Below are 17,799 nucleotides of genomic sequence, written 5' to 3'. Positions count from 1 at the left end.
TGCAGAGTTGAGGCTTCAACTCCTGCTGTAACATCTCTGCAATGTACATAACCATACAGGATCCAACTGCCAAAGCACATTTATTTAGTTAAAATGAACTGAACAGTACTAATATCTAAATATTCTCCATTAGGGTCTGTTCCAAAGGAACAGTAATGGTGTCGAAACATTTATGGGACTGCAATGATATAAGACAATGCTATAAGTACCTTTCACTTGTGCATTTGCTCACCAACAAAGGGAAGGAAATTGAGGTTAAAGTGTAGCTGTCATTCCTGTCACTAAGGCCCTATTGCTTAGGCACTTGCCCTCATGACCCACTGCTCTGCCCTGAGCAGTCTTTTGGTTTATAATTTGATAGCAATTGTTTCACCAGGGCTCAAATGCAGGTCAGGCTTGTGGTGTGATAGCGCAGAAAACTAAAACCCTGCTACTGAGTTTTTATTTCAAGTCAGACTGATTTACACAAGGTGTCAGGAGAAGCTTTTAGAAACCCAAAATGTGACTTGTAATCCAGTGCTCTTCTCTCTAGATATGCATGTCAAATGGAAAGTGGCTCTGCCAATAGGTTTGGGGCTTTTTGAAATATTCTATTATTTTATTTTTAATTTGTTTTCTGTATGCATAAGGTGGTTTTTTTTAAAAGGAAAGTTAAGATCACTCTGTATTTGTGATTTGAGCTGCATAGTTACGTGGTTTATCAGTTTACATCATAGTCAGGCAATCAACAATCACAGAATTTTATGGCATTTCTGTAACATCAAACGTATGGCTTTGTATCGGAAGCTTTTTCTTCCCAACAACACAGTAACAAGTTGTTTATGTAGGAGAGCAGGCAGGGATGAAAGCTATATTAAATTTTACCCCTGCTCTTTTATAATAATCAAACATAAATAACACATTGCCAGAGGCAAATGTAACAATATATTTGTATATACAAGTCCTATACAATAGTTGTTTCTTTTGTTTTCCCATTTCTAGTAGACCCTGAATCATTAATTTTTTCAGAGATCCAGTCATATATTTATAACTCAATCATAATGGTGTGTGGTATGTACCCTCTTCATCTAGTCTGAAGTCTGCAAGTTATCACAACCATCCGTGCCCAATGTTTGAATTGTCAAACTCAGACTGTAGCAATTAATGCTTTTAGGTTTGAATGTCTCTTTTCCAGTCCTTTGTCAAAATATTACATAAATGGAACCTGACCTGGGATTTGCAGCATTCCAATCTTCTGCACAATTTCACTCTCAGTGATTTAGTATATAAACTGATGATGAGTGAGGATCAATATAGAGTCTTAGTTTAGGCTAAAAAATTGTATGCTTTTAATCCTGGAGGTTTCTGGTTCACTCCTCTGATGCTGCTTTTCTTGCAAATGCTACCATTCTGTAATATAATCAATGTCCCCCCTCCCTCCAAGTAGTGATAACTATCACCTATCACCTATATATAGTTTTATAACCTTTATGAATTATTCTATCAAAAATGGATATGTACTATTTTTAGGTGGCTATCCAAATTTAACTGATGAATTTTAATAATATGTAGTCAGTATGTGGTTGGAATTTCTTCCCCTAAAAGTAAAAGCACTTGTAAAGTTGTGATGTGGTTTAGAGTGCGCATGTTGTCTTAATAGTTCTGTTCTTAAAAAGACATTATGAGGATTTTATTTCATTTACTTGTAGACACATAGAATTACAATAGTGCCGGTATTTTTTGGTTCGAGGCTGTGAAAGGGACAGTGTGATTACACGATTCGCCACTCGATGGCGCCTTGATTCTGTTAATGTCTATTTTGTGGTGTCTGATTGATGTCTGCATGTGAAAATCCCGAAACTGTTTCTGTAGTAAATGCGGCTGGGAAAGAATGCTTACGGCACGTTTCTAAACGATAATTTGAAATGTCCTCTACTGATGGAAATACATTTTTTTCAATTTCACTAATGCCTTTTAACTCCAACCTTTCAATGAAAGATGGTGAATTTCCTCAATTTTGGTTAAGCAGTACTTCAGTGTAGATATTTGCAGGTGGGCACTGGCATGGGAGCAGTTCCTGGCACCAAGTTGCCAACAAGACCTAATTCCTTTGTGATATTTTTTTCTGAGTCAAAGGGCTGCACTAGGCCCAAACCCTAATATAACAGATCTTGTATGTTAGAACATTATTATGTTCTATTTGTATGTGGCTGTTTTGCTGACAAAATCCAGGCTCTTTAGATGGTTTTGTAACTGGAAGAGGTGCCACCCACTGCTTGAAACTTTTAAATTAGTTACAAAGTTACTGTAATGAAAATGCTTTCTGCTTTTTTATGTGAACTATGTCATGACAACTGATGACTATTGTTCTATTCAATGCATTAGAAATTAGTGGTGGAGTTGTTTGAAGGGCTTCTCTGAGATGAGACTGGGAAGACTGACTCTGACTGCAAATAGAAGCTGGAAGCATTTATAAAATAACACTGGAGAAAGTGTTATTTTGTCAGCAGTATTTTTGGTAACGGTTGGCTGAGTGAATTTTGTTGTTTGGGAAAGTAGATTTGATTTGGACAAGACAAAAACTGGGCTTTCCTGGCTTACATCAGGTTTGTGTTTCTAGTTTTAATGATAAAAGGAGGTCTCTGGCAATAAGCCTTTGCAGTGTAGACCAGGCTTTTGAGGAAATTCTTTTATGCTGAAGATGATAGTATAGAAGAAAAAGTGCTCATAAATACGTTCTCCTCAAACACAAATATCACTAAATTAAAGCATTTGTCTTCAGAGAAGATACTGCAAATTCGTCTGTGGCTTCAAGTGACTTCATAGAGGGCCATGAGTGTGTTAGTATGGAGTACTGAAGGAAGGTTCTCTAGACCTTGCATTAGCTAGGACAGCCAGGCTGTACTTTGCAGCTCATGTCACATGCAGAGACATGGTTACAATCTTACACATTAAAGACAACTACATAAACCAAGATTTACTTGGTTTTTTTTGCTCTCTAATTAATATGACCAGATAAGAAGACCTGACATTGAACTAGATACAGAAGTTCTCAGATTAAATTTTTTCCTACCCAAAGATGTTCTCTGGTGCCTTTTTTTGGTTACATAGTCATTATAATGTGGGGGGAAAATAGTGATAAAAGCACCTTTATGCTCTTCAGTCTGTGGAGATAAATTACTGCTGAGGCAGCCAGCAGGAAAGGATAGGAGTAGTAATGATTTCATTACCAAAACCTAATGGAGTGGTCAGGAGAGTTATAAGTTATAATTGATATGTTTCCATATTTTGTTTCTTTAGTCCAAGTGGAATCCAGAAAACAACCAAAATATGTGCTCCAAATGCTCTAGCATTGATCTAATATTTGAGAAGGTTATTTGGGCTGCCTAAGGTGAAGCTGTTTGGTGGCAGCCTGTGTACATTCTTCACTGCAGAATTATGACCAGTGTGTATACATTTAGAACTCTTGGTTGTTACTATTGTTGGTAATCCAGCAAAGGATATTTGAAATATCTTGCAGGCCCAGATTTTTAGATAAATTGTTGCACTGTTGTTATATCTCATACAGTGATACTGATTTATTCTATGAAAGAAATTTAATCTGTGTCTACTTCCATTAGGAAACAAATTTGCAGTGTGAGGGGAATTACTTGGGCTTTCTTTTAACCCTATTCCAAGGTGCCAAAATATGTTCTACTTTTCACTGGAAGATTCCTAATATGCTCTTGGTCTCATTTTATTTAAATTACCTGCACTAGAGCAGCTACAGAGTTCTGTCATATACTTTATAAATAAAACCACAGATCTGAGAAGTTATTATGGTGTTTTCATGCACAGCTTTGCTTATAGTTTGTTGATATTGAGATCTACAATAAACCAAACAGATTTTTTTTCCTCTTTGTGAAGGGTTGACTTTCTTATTTGAAACAAAAGACAAACACAAACTATATGAACAGATTATAGAGATTTATCCTTGTGAAAAAGCAAGTTATGAAAACCTGTAAACTCAAATCTGAGCTCAAGGGCCAGAATTTCCATTGCCTTGCATCGTGTCGGTGGAACATTGACAGGTTTAAACTACTATACTAAAATATGGTCTGCAATTCCTTTGGATTAACTTGTTGTTGTGGGTGTGAGTGGAAGGCTGGGACAAAATTTACTAAAGAAAAGCCCTGCTGTTGAGTCACAAGGTGCAGAAAGGACTCCCTTGCTTTCTAAACTCCTTGTCAGAGAGGAGTCGGGGTGTGGCTGAATCCAATCTTAGCCTCGGATTGTGTCAGTGGTTTACATTTAAGGAATTACAGAGGTGTGATTGAACCATTTTTGTCCAGCGGGTTTTAATGATTGGCAAAATGAGAATATTTATATAAAATGAATCATTTATTATTACAAATGATCAGACAGAAGATATTCATCAGAAGTATTTACTACACACTTTAAATGCTAAAACTACTACTAGGAGAGTATAAGATAGGATAGTGCACTATTTTGAAACACTTATTGAAACAATTATATTAAAGCTTGCAAAAATAAATAATTATTAAGTAGAGATTTGATGTAACTCACCCACACCAACACACATGGAGAGATCTCTTTCTCTCAGCCTTGAGGAGTGACCTTGAAGGTTGAATCTCCACACACACACCCCAAAAGGTTAGAAGAACCTGACTGTATGAAGGTGGACTGGACTTTTATACTATAAAGTGATTGAATGCTAGTCACAAATTTACAGGCCAGCTACCAGCTTATCTGTCACATCCAACTTCAAAAGGCAGGATGTGTGTTTGAAGTTTGGGGAACTGGGCTGGTTTTAGCATAATTCAACACCAAACCAGCGCCGTAGTGCCACCAGTAACTCACACAGACCTTCAGGAGAGCTTGAACTGTTTGCATTCTCTGATTGGATTTTAGGTCTCATTGGGGTAGGCCCTCCTGCCACACTTGTTCTGTGGAAAGAGTCCAACCAGTTGGTATGAGATCATCTCCTGATAAATATTCTCCTCTTGCATCACCTTTGCAGGACCTCCTAGTGCAGGTACAGTGCAAGCTAAGCCAGGTGTAACCAAAACAGTCTGATAACCCTGTTGCTGAGAGCAGATGTTGTATCTGGAAGTCCAAGCAGAGGCAAGGGCTGGAACTGTCTAGAATTCCATTGGGGATCACACTGGGGCCTGCAGGCCGATGGCCAGTGGTTAATTTATTCCTGCTATTGTCATTTAGTCACAGTCCCCATCCATTTTGCTCTGCTACAGAGTGACTGTGCAATCAGCATGGCCAGAGAAAATCTGGTTCTGCTTCTTGTTTTAAATGATACAAGTTCACTAAAACAGAAACTAAATTGATCACTAAAACAGATCAATTATGATCATGCAAAGTCTTTCTCTGCAAAACAGTTATTTTCCTTTAGTGCTTTTTGATGTGCTAACATTTTAACTAAGTGTTCATGTTTTCTGTGTATTCAGTGTATGCCATCAAGGAAAGCAATTTGCTGTAATGCTGCACAAGGCACCCATTAGTAGCAAACAGCAATCTGTGTTTTTAGAGAACCAAGGCTGTTATTTCACAAAGGGAGCAATTCAACTCTCCCTTAATCCTCTAACCAGTAAAGCTCATCTTCCAGGTGTTATTTCTGACTATTTTACTAATAATGGCTTCAAAAAATGTATAGAAAATTAAAGTCTAATTTAAATTAAGTCATTGGTGATGTATTTAAAAAAGTATGTGATATCATGGCTGGGCTTCGCGAACAAAAATTTGGGAAGGGCTCTACCCACATTTGTTGCAAGCGCGTTGGTGGCTAAAAAGGCCAATACGAGATAGACACGTCCGGTTGCAAAAGTACAGCAGAAAGACTCCTTAGATGGTATATTCTGCAAGACACGGTTCTTTCTGCATTGTCTTTTCTCCTCAAGAGTGATCCTGCGTGCTTTCTCAAAAGCATCAGCAGCGTTATAGATGGTCTGTCTCCAGACCTCCCGATTGGAGGCCAGAGTAGACCGGTTATGGTGATCAATATGCCCAAGGCTGAGATGTTGTTTCAGAGAGTCCTTGTATCTTTTCTTCGGGGCTCCTCTCTTGCGGCAGCCAGTGGCAGGTTCACCATAAAGCAGGATCTTAGGGAGGTGGTGGTTGGTCCTTCATCCTGGAGACGTGCCCTGCCCAGCACAGCTGTGTTCTCAGCAACATGGCCTCAATACTTGTGACTGCTGCTTGTTCTAGAACAGATGTGTTGGTCACATAATCTGACCAGTGGATGTTTAGGATTGTGCGGAGGCAGCGTTGATGGAAGCGTTCTAGGAGACACAGGTGGTGGTGGTAGATGATCCATGATTTGGAACCATATAAAAGAGTAGACAGCACTATGGCTCTGTAAACACTGATCTTGGTACTTTTCTTCAAGTGTTTATTTCACCAAACTCTTTTATGAAGCTTTCTGAAGGCACTATATGCCTTTGCTAACCCGTTGTCTATCTCTCTGTCAATCTTACCATCCGAGGAGATGAGGCTGCCTGGGTAATTAAACTGTTGGACTGATTTGAGTTCTGATTGGCCAATGGTGATGTGGGGATGATGGAGGACTTCCTGAGGTGCAGGTTGATAGAGAACTTCAGTCTTCTTTAAGCTGACTTCCAGCCCAAAGAGTTCAGCAGCCTCTGCAAAGCAGGATGTTAAACACTGCAGAGCTGCTTCTGTGTGGGTGACAAGGGCAGCGTCATCAGCGTAAAGCAGCTCCCGGACCAGATGGTTTAAGGTCTTAGTATGGGCCAACAATGGAGAGCAGAGTAATACCACGGTAATTTGAACAGCCTGATTTAACTCCCTTCTTCTTCTAAAAAGTGATGATGACTGCATCACGTGATATATATCTATATAAATAAATGTAAATTCTCAATGTCTTTTCAAAATGACAGAAGAAAGTGCCATATGTCACATGCCTTTATTTTTAGTTGCTTGATTTGAACATCTAATAAAAAAGAAAAATGTTTAACTTAAAACCCTCTTTTTAAATATTCAGGATCTTTATTGAATTCTTTTTTGTTGAATTTTTGAAGCAGGTGTCAATAACAGTGAATAGTAATACACATTTTTCTGACCCTGATACTTTGAATGCATTAAATTCTGCAGCTTCAGTCCGTGCTGGCAGGAGATGTGTGTGGCCTGACTCAGGATATGGCCTGGCTGAATGGAATAAATGATTCCATGGAAGTGCTCTCACCTAAGTAGAACTACTTGCAAAACCAGCTCCAATGTACAGTTAGAGGCCTTTATAATTACTTCATAAGCTGACAATTAATTAAAAACGTTTAAAGAAAAGCTAAAATTACATATTTGGAGAATATGCCATTGTCTCACTTGTCACACCAACTGACTCAAGACTTTGCTCACTTCTTGTGCCAAAGGCTCAATAGCCTTTCTCTGCTCGAGCAAGAGGCATGACCACAATGACTCCATGTGTTCCAAAGGCACCCCACACTCTTTTTAGGACTGCTGCCCTGGATGAAGTGTTGGAACACCATGGCTTTAGTCTGGCCATCAGAAAATTTAAGCAATCTCTGGCTTTAGTGCACCTCCAGGAAAAACATATTCTTCAGTTATTAAAGTTCTTTTCCCCTACACATGTGTAGGAAAAGATGAGCAAATTTTGAAAAAACAACTTATTAGATACTAGAGACAGACAGCCAGAAAAAGGCAAACCAGATAATTGAGTAAGTAGCAAAAATATTAAATGTTGTAAAGTAGTCAATAAAACAAGTACTACTGTGAGCAGCAGAACTCCTGAAGCTTGGTTTCTAGTGGGTTTTATCTCATGGTTGAATTCATTGGCATCAAATTACGAACTCCAGCCAATGGTTTTCCATGATTACGGGCGTTTATCCTGAATGATTTTGCTGGGACTTGACAAACATGAGTTCACCCTGCAGCCTGTCTTTTACTGAAGATGTTCTATCAGGCCATTAAATCTCACATAATGTTGTAGAAATACAACATCCTACAGACTTTATCTTTTTCAGTCAGGTTTGGTTGGCCAATCTACACTGGGCAACTGGTTCAAAAGCTGTGGAGGTGTGGGCAAACAAATACTGTGGACACTATGCCTCCTCTTCTTAACAAATGAGGCTACTGAACCCTACTACCCCTAAATGTAAAGGTGCATATGTCTATCCAAAGTGAATGAAATAGAGGGGACAGAAAAAAACCAATTAAGAAACTATAGGAAAACAATTGGCTTTGGTTGCACTGACAAAAGGTAGCAAAGGGCATCACATATTTAAAAAGCAGTTCGAAGGAAGGCCCTTTGCAGCTTTCACAGAGAGACATTCTATTTAACTTTCATGCCAGTGTTTAATTCTGAAGTCATAACTAAGTTTACAGCAAAAGCCTTTGTAAAGGGTTTATGAGGTTTTCAGAAAGCCTTTCTTTGAATGACTGTTACCTGAACCAAACCTAGCAGAAATCCAAAGTACAGTGCCATGAAAACAGGTAAAGAGAATTTCCAGTGGTTCTTAAAGTTTTTTTCTGGGTCTTGGTAAACATTAGTTTATGCTGTAGCTTTTCTTTTACTACTCTATTTGACCACTTTTCCCCATAAAAATGGGAAGAATATAGTATCTTTGAGATCTTCCTGACAATCTTTTTGTCAGCTATTATTGCAGGTAAAATAAAAGATTTGTTGATGGAAGAAAGTGGATACAATGGTTGGACCATAGAGATTCCACAAGCTCATCTGCCAGTCTCTTCCAGTCCTTCACTGTCTTTCAAGGGCAGAGCTCTTGCCTAATGTTTGCCTGAAGTTTCCATGCTGCAGTTCCAGCCCGTTACTTCTTGTCCTGTCTTTCTTTCCCTGTCTTTGAGTGTGGGTGACAGTGTGCCTCCGTTCCTTGAGCAGAAGCCTTTCATTTTGTGTTCTTATGCCAACTGAAGTCTCTGTTTGCTGTCACATAAGACAAAACTCCCAATCTTTCCATGGATTCCTCCACCTCTAAGAACTCTGGAATATGTACTGTCATCTACTGCATTCCCATTTCTATTTAATGGTGACTGAAGCACTGCAGTGTGAGATACAATTAAAGCCCATGTGATATTTAGAGAATAACTGACAAAATTTTTGCAGTTATTGAAAAGCTTGTCTGGTTAATTTTATTTTAAAACTCATTTTCACAAAATGATTTCTTCTAATCTTCACCATCTGCATAACAAGTGTAATCGGCAAGCTGAAATTAAAGTCTCTGCCACCTCTGCCCTTCAAATCAATCACAAATTAAACCTGGAAACAGTGTCTTCTAGTAGGAAAAAACCTTCCAAAGAAATCCCTTTTGTTTATTTCTCTCCACTAAAGTAAAACATTTACCCTTGCTTAAAAGAATACAAATAGATGTTACTAAGCCACTTTTTTTTTTTCTGAATTTCATTTTCATCAGATCTTGAAGTAAATGCTGATTTAGAAGCCTTAGATGTTTTGCCAGATGGCATTGCAGTAGACACCTTTCACAAGCAGCAAATCAGCAGAGCATCCAGGATATCCATGGAAAATTCGAGAGGCATTCTGTGCATATCCTGGTGACCCTTCAGAGCTCCACAGAAAGGCAGCATCACAGGGACTTGCCACAGAGTGTTATTGGTAGGAGCATTTACAGTGTTATTCTACAGCCTTTGCCTGCAGTGTTGCTCTCTTCTTTTAGCAGCTGGCAAGAAAATGCAGTTAACTTCTGCAGAGAAAAACTGGCTCAGTGGAGAGGATCTTTAGAAATTCCACCATAAACTTTTCTTACACACAGCTTTGTCATTGTCATTTGAAAAATCCACTGACAGGTAATGGTACTGACCCTGTATCACTAGGAAGGGCTTTTGTACAGTACAGGCTTTTCTGTTTTCTGGATCAGAAGGTTGCTGGTAAATTCCCTTCCTGGAGCTGTATTTGGGTAATATTCTCTGTGAGGAAAAGAATCCATGCAAATGGTAATCCTTCAAAACAGTTGAGACAGCACTGTGTGCCAGAGGGCTGAAAAATGTGAATGAACATGCTCTGATTTACCACCAAGGTCTGTTCCTCCAGTGCAAGTATTTAATCTGCTGGCAAGGAGATAAGGGGCTTTGTACAGCTTGGAGACCAAGCTAACATCCCAAATATTATACAAACAAGGATACCTTTGGAAGAAATTATAATGCAACATAATGAATATCTCCTCTGCCTCCAGTTCTGTGCATACAGTTGTAAAGGATACTGCAGGTTCTTCCATATCAGTATGTCCAGAAACAAAATGTTGTTTTGGAGAATAAAAAACCTTGCACATTTTCTCACTTCCTGCTAAAGAATATGAAATTTTCATTTCCAAAGTAGATGAGAAAATAGCGTCAAATCTAGTTTTCTTCTAATCAAAGTTTACTTGTGCTCAGTTTCCTACTTCATTTACTTCTGAACCACAACCATAATATGAAACTAATTGAAGAATGTTTGCTCTCCATCTTCAAACTCATCGTTTGTGAATTGATGATAGTTCTTTTTGATATATGAAAGGTTTTCTTTTGTTTTATGATTTGGTTTGAAGTCACAAAACCCTTCATTGTGCTCATTCCTGGCAAGAACTATGAGAAATGTCACTGATTGAAACATGCATATTTTGTTTTCTAGTGATTACTTTCTTTGGATAACATTTTGAAATCTTAATGAATTGTGGCACTTCTTATCCTTGTAACTGTCAGAGACTTAGAAACAGGAATTAAATAAATTTCTACTGAAAAGTCCGAGTCAGGGCTGAATAAGAAAAAATAAGGAGTTTACTAAGTCCAAGTGCAGTTTCTTCTATGTGAACTAACACGAAAGCATTGCTCAGTTGAAGTACACAGGAAGTTTGATACCAGGTCAACTTTTATCAGGAGAAGCAAAGTCCAATTCATAAATACATCCTTACACATGCACCTCTGTGCCTGTCAGGATTTAACCCCAGAGAGCAACTAAGCACCACACAGCCATTCACTGAGAAAACTCATGTGTTGAGCTAAAGACAGTTTCATAGGTAAAGAAAAAGCTGCATGACCAAGGAAAGCAGAACAAGGAATCATTTCACCACTTCCCATGGGTAGGAAACAACCATTTTCCCTCTTTTTTCTTCAGCTTTATGAGCCAAGCATGATGTTCTGTGCTATGGAACATCCCTTTGGCCAGTTCAGGTCAGCTGTCCCAGCTCCCTCCCAGCTTCTCGTGCACCTCCTCCCTGGCAGAGCATGGGAACCTGGAGTCCTTGGCTTAGAGTAAGCACTGCTTAACAGCAACTAAACCATCAGTGCGTTGTCCCCATTATTCTCATACTAAATCCAAACCACAGCACTGGTGTAGTGGGTTGGCCCTGGCTGGACACCAGGTACCCGCTCTCTCACTCCCCTCTGCAGCTGGACAGAGGAGAGAAAATATAACAAAGGGTTCGTGAGTTGAGATAAGGACAGGGAGAGATCAGTCACCAATCACCATCACGGGCAAAACAGAGTCCAAGTGGGGATATTAATTAAATTTACTACTGACAGAGTCAGAGCAGAAGAATGAGAAGTAAAATAAATCTTAAAAACACCTTCCCCCACCCCTCCCTCCTTCCAAGTTCTATCTCCTCCCCACAGTGACGCAGGGAGATGGGAATGGGGGTCATGATCAGTTCGTCACAGGTTATTTCTGCTGCTGCTGAGGGAGAAGAGTCCTTCTCCTGCTTCCCATGGGGGACAGTCCTTAACAGCCTTCTCCAGCGTGAGTCCATCCCATGGGCAACAGTTCTTTACAAGCTGCTGCAGTGTGGGTCACTTTTCCATGGGGTGCAGTCCTTCAGGCACAGGCTGCTCCAGTGTGGGTCCCCCACAGGGCCACAAGTCCAGGGAAAACCTGCTCCAGTGTGGGCTCCTCTCCCCAGGGGTCAGCAGGTCCCTGCAGGGACCCTGCTCCATCATGGGCCTCCCACGAGGTCACAGCCTCCTTTGGACATCCACCTGCTCTGGCCTGGGCTCCTCCAGGGGCTGCAGGTGGGTCTCTGCACCCCGATGGTCCTCCATGGGCTGCAGGGGAACCTCAGCTCCGGAGCCTGGAGCCCCTTCTGCCCCTCCTACCCCTCCTTCTCCACTGACCTTGGTTTCTGCGGAGTGTTCACATGTTCTCACTCTGCTCTTCTCTGGCTGCAATTTTCATCTGCCAAATAACTTTTTTTCCCCTTCTTAATGATGTTATCCCAGAGGCATTACTGCCTTTCCTGATGGGCTTGGCCTTGGCCAGTGGCGGGGCCATCCTGGCAGCTTCTCACAGAAGCCACCCCTGTAGTCCCCTTGCTACCAAAACCTGGCCACAGAAACTCCATAAAACTAGCTACTAAGAGGAAAATTAACTCAATCCCAGCTGGCACCAGGATAATGTCCATGGCCATGTAAGTACTGGTGACATAATAATCAGATTTTTGCAGATGTAACCTAGTTTTCAGCTGGGACTGTCTCACTCTTTTCCTATCCTGAGCTATTGACAGTGAGTGGGCTAAGGAACAGGTAGGGATGAGGAGAAAGCATATGTTCCTCCATTTATGAAATTTTTTCTCCACGTATTTTCTGTTCTTCCCTACCACTGATCTATTTAGTGAACTTCCACCCCTCCCATACTAGACAGAAGATAGAGGCTAATGACAAGAGGGAACTTTAACAGTGATAAAGTTGACGTGAAAATTTTTATATCTGAAAGGCAAGGTTGTAGGAAAGACAGTATGTATTATTAAATAGTTCATATAGCTGGGAAAAAGCAGATGAGCTTTTGGGCATACCAGCTCTTCTTCAGTTCCCTGCAAGGCACACACGCATTTTGCCAAATAATTTCAGTTCATCTACTGAAGTAGTGCTCATCAGCCATGGGTAACTTGAACTTGCCTTTAGCAAAGAACATGAATTCTTTTGAAAAACCCTGAATAAAACTGAGTAGAGTTGCATAGAAATGACTTTTCCTTTTTAAAGTCTCTGAAAGGGAGGTACAAGGCAAAGACTGCAGCATGCGGGGTGCTCTTTATGCACGGGGTGCACGCAGATGGGGTATGCTCTGAAGTTTTCCTCTTACATCCTAAGTGTGCCTTAGTTTTCACACCACAGAGCAACTGTGAAAATGTAGAGTTTGCTTCAAACAGCAGATTTCTCCACTGGGATTTTTAGTAGGATGCTAGTTTTAACTGGAGGTTACAGCGTTGTCGTTGATCCACCATAGTAAGGAGCTGCAGCATTTCCCCATGGCCATGAGACATTTATCAGGTGATAACTACTATGAGCTATAGACCTGGGCCAAATTCAAGTGAACATCTTGTGAAAGGCCGTGTATTGTGCTCAGTGAGCCATTCTGGTACCTGAAACTGTGGACTTAGTGATCCAGGACTAAATTAAATAGAAACAGTCCAATGAATGTCCAACTTTACCCAGTCATCCAAATATATTATGATAATGCAGCACTATGGAGAGATATACCGTGGTTGAGATAATTGTGACTGTTAATTGTCAGCCTTGTTGCTAAAGGACATTCCGCTGGAAATTATTTGAAAGACGTAGGGAAGCAGTATTTGAAAGACAATTACTTTTATTTACCTCCAGACTGAAAGGCAAAGAAATTTATGAGGTTTGTAACTGTTTGATGTTATTTCTATAAAATGTGTTTGTTTCCATAAACAGGAACATAATATATTCACATAGCAGTGTCAAAGAAGTGAAAATCTGGCTTCATTCTTCTTTTAGACAAAACATAACAGCAGAACAGTGTGATGAAGATCAGGGCAGCTTTCTGCTCAATTTTATTTCTTCTTCCTGAATGTCTGATGGCACACCTGGTCTTCACATGTCAGTTCCTACAGTATTAAAACAATGAGTAAATATATAGTGGTAGAAGTTATATTTTGCATACACAGCAGATCCCACCAGAAATTACTACAACTGAGCCACTGCATTAAAAACTTATGTTTATGAAAAAGAGAACAGAAAGTATAGTGTAATATATGTAACCAAACAGCAGGCATGCACCTCACGTTGCAGTAATCAGTTTTTAACACTTGAATTGAACTCTAAGAAGAATAAACATGAAAAATGCATAAAAACTGTGCTTTAATGCAAGGCCTTTTCATGCTCTGTTATTAAAACAATATACTGTACTAGTTTATAATTCACGTTACCTCATAATTCATGAGAAGCAATGAGACAAGAAAATAATAATAAAAAAGGAATACTTTAAAAAGATGATTTGCTTCAGAGGTGTGCCCAGCCATTTCTCAGGGGCCAGAACAATACACCATTTTTGCCCAGTGTTGCAGCTGACCCCTAAAGTTTGGCACAGCTGCTCGTTGCAATGCAGTCAGTTTGGTTAGTCTGAGCAGCAGCATTCCTGGGCAAACAGCACTTTGAAGGGAGATGGAGCTCACTTTTTGGCCAGCAGGGAGCCAAACCTGCAATACAGTTTCTGAAGACTCTTGTAAGGATCTCCTTGGCCTCTCTGTTTCCTCCAATCTTAGCCTCAATCATGGTTCCATTCTGTAGAACCTTTGTTAGATCAGCTTTTGAGTATGTGTTCAAGTAGATTTGAAGTCACTGGACGGGTGACTTTTAGTTTGGTGGCAGATCATGGTTTTAATTCATAGCTTTGACCTTTCAGGGGTACAGACCTGAGCCACTGTGGTTGCCACACCAAGTATGCCCAGAGGAAACATGTGAAGGGGCAGATGTCTGGAGCAATGTGTGGGACAGAACAATGAGATCTCCTCCACAATCTTTCTCCCCCCACCCATTGTGCCATCCAACACTATCATGCCCATTTCTTGATTGCTCTCCCAGGAAACTCGGGAATCATTATCATTATGTGAAATGTTCAAAAAAATGAGTAGATGTGGCACTTCATGGTATGGTTTGGTGGTATTCAGTCAGATCTTGGATTTGATGGTCTTGGAAGTCTTTTCCAACCTTCTATGATTCTATTATTTTGAAATCTTTCTGGACTTCACTGCCTGCTTATTTCCTGCACAGGTTCGTCAGGCCTCTCTTGGACTCACCTCTTCTGCCTTTGGGTTCCAGCTACTACCTCAGATGTAGGAATATTTTGAAGTTTTTATTGTACTAGCAAAAATAGTTGCAGTAGAGGTTGTTTACAGGATCCTCTTGAGTATCCACGGGTTTCTGATCTGTATTACAGCACAGTGTGCTAAATTTCATAGTGCTTCTTTCAGAACAAAAAATAACATTTCTCTTGCAATCTGCCTGATTGTTTTTTTGTTATTTCTTCTTTTTTTTTTTTCCTATCAGGGATTGTAACAGAATGAGATGATGTTAGAGATGCAACATAACAGGAAGGGCTAATGGCTGGAGGGCAGTGGACTGGAGCAAAAACCCCACTGCAGGGTTATGACTTAACTGGGAGCAGGTGGAAAGAAATAGAGCATTCCTATTACTTAAGGGTAATTTCCTTAGAGTTCAGAGATCAGAACTGTCTAAATAAAGACCTTTCTAACTAGAAAAAGGATCCTTTGAAATGGAAAACCTGAGTGTGTTCCACCCTCAGACATGTCTGCACAACAGCCCTTACCAAATGCAGAATGTCTCCTTCAATCCAGTGCTTCCAGCCCCTGTTGTTCTTTTCACCTTTCTGAACACAGACCAGTTTGTCACCATCCCAGGTCACCAGTGTCTGCATGAATCAGATCATTAACGCAGATATGCTAATGAGAAGTTAATGAATACATGAAAATAAGTTCAATCAAAAAATGTAAATACACAATTACACAACTGCTTTCTATCATTTCCCATCTTCCTCCTAAAAACACTCAAATGCCTTTAACCAAAACCCCAGTGCATTCAAGATGCCAACAGCATTTTGAGGGGAAGTTTTGCAGTGCTTTGTTTTCATTTCCAGGTGTTTCTTCACATACACATATATCAAATGTTCATACTAACCAATGAACTGCTGAGTGAGTTAATGGCTAATTGTGCAATATATGCAAAATGTACTTTTTTTTCATGCTGTTTAAAGCCATTAATAAGATGAGTGAAGACCTGGGGGTTCATACCAACTAGTGCAGTGCTAACACCTTTTCTAGGTCTGCATAAAATAACAAGAGGAAGTGGATGTTAGTATCATCTCATACAATACATTTTTTATTTGTTTTCCTGCACTTTCATAAAGACATTTAAAGAGATGTGATCATAAGCTGGACAATGTGCTGTAGCTGACCCTACTTGAGCAGAGGGGTTGGACAAGGTGATCTCAAGAGGTCCCTTCCATCCTCAACCATGTGATGCTTTGGTGTGATTCAGTCTGTCACTAGTAGACAGGGTATTGGGTGTGCTGATTCTTGTCCAGGAGCAGGATAACTGTCAGTAAGGAGAATTTCTCTTTACAGGCTAAAGCCTCTCTAATATCTACAGATGTGCCAGGGTACATAGACAGCAACTTTGTTTGAACTGTTCTAGGTTTGAAACATTGTACTTTAGGGGCATATTTAACCATGTCTCAGACAAATCCTTTTTAGAGACCAGTTACAGTCCATGTAAGTTCAGCTATTATAAAGCTCCAAGTGTATTGGGACCTTAATTCATTTTCTAGCTCAGCACTGGATAATTTATTTCTCTTATGAGGGAGCTTTCTATTAATGCGACAAAACTCATTCCATTTCAGTTAATTTCTTTTTTATTTACGGAATTTTCAAGCTACATGCTCTCTAAATTATCCATGCCCTCTTTACATTTGAATATTGCCTACCAATTTTATTACGTTCATCTAACTTTAATGTGTTTGTGGCATTGTTTAGTTAATAAAATGACCGGAACATTCTTTTACAGCAGTCCAGAGAATAATGGCATGACATGCTTCCTTTTTGCTTCTCTTCTCATTAGAAACAAATGATATAATTTGTTAAGAAAAGAATATTAGGCCAAAGTAATTAAACCAGGTAGGGTTATAAATGTACAAACTGTGTTTTCTTCCTTCCTCCCTCCCTCCCTCCTTCCCTTCCCTTCTCCCTTCCTCTCTTCCTTTCCTTGCCTTCCCTCCCTCCCTCCCATTGATAGTGAAGAGGAGAGTCTGCAAGTGAAAAGATTTTGCAGGGAAAGGCAAGGCTTTGGTAGTGGGGAAGAGCACTAGAGGAATGCTAGTTGATGGATTTAAGGAGTGATGCATCTAATGAGTCCTTAGATCCTTCCTAATGCCTTCAACTGACCTAAAGAGGTGTGGGAGCAATGTTTTAAAGCGTAGACTTTGTCACAGGAATATGTCCCTCCCAGGGCTCACTGGAGAAAGACATAGGAAGAAAATTTCAATACAGGGATATTCAGGATAGTGGAAAAAGAAAAAGGGTTTTATTATTTGATAGCTTGCAGTGCTGTCAATGAGAAATAATTTGGAAGAAGTCATAGGAATTACACTGCACAATGTTAGTTTGAGAATGAAAAGTTGTGAAGGAGCATCGGACCGCGGCAAAAAGTGATCCATGGTGAATAAACAATGACTTGTGTTAAATTTGTGCCACTCCAGTGCAGGATGATGTGAGTTCAAATGTAAACATGTCCTTTATGCTGCCAGTTTCCTGTGGCAATTGCCAAAACAAACCAGGTCTTGTTGACAGGGAGCTTTGATCTCAGCGCCTCAGAGCTTGGCAGCTGAGCACTGAGTGGCAGAACAGGGCTGTGGTCATGGCAAAGAGTCACACAGGTGGATTCAGGGCACGGTGCTGAAAGGAGGCAGGAGATGCAGGGAAAGGAGGCAGGGGATGCAGGGAAAGGAGGCAGGGGATGCGGGGAAAGGAGGCAGGGGATGCAGGGAGAGGAGGCAGGGGATGCAGGGAGAGG

The 17,799-nt window shown here is 40.2% G+C and overlaps 1 protein-coding gene across 1 annotated transcript in view; it reads right to left on the bottom strand.

The window, feature by feature from the left end:
- Window positions 1-13,573: 13,573 nt before the first annotated feature.
- RBP2 (retinol binding protein 2) overlaps window positions 13,574-17,799 on the bottom strand; it is an 8,745-nt gene continuing 4,519 nt past the window's right edge. The window contains exons 3-4 of the mRNA XM_027686288.1: window positions 15,542-15,643; window positions 13,574-13,820 (exon numbers count right to left, since the gene is read on the bottom strand). Coding sequence (XP_027542089.1) covers window positions 13,767-13,820; window positions 15,542-15,643 — 156 coding nt within the window. The 3' untranslated portion in view covers window positions 13,574-13,766. The remainder of the gene's footprint in view (window positions 13,821-15,541; window positions 15,644-17,799) is intronic.

Source organism: Neopelma chrysocephalum, unplaced genomic scaffold (assembly GCF_003984885.1).
Source record: "Neopelma chrysocephalum unplaced genomic scaffold, ASM398488v2 Primary Assembly neopelma1_70, whole genome shotgun sequence".
Classification (NCBI taxonomy): Eukaryota; Metazoa; Chordata; class Aves; order Passeriformes; family Pipridae; genus Neopelma; species Neopelma chrysocephalum.
The sequence above is the reverse complement of the archived record's forward strand: the minus strand, read 5'-3'. Positions and strand labels throughout refer to the sequence as shown.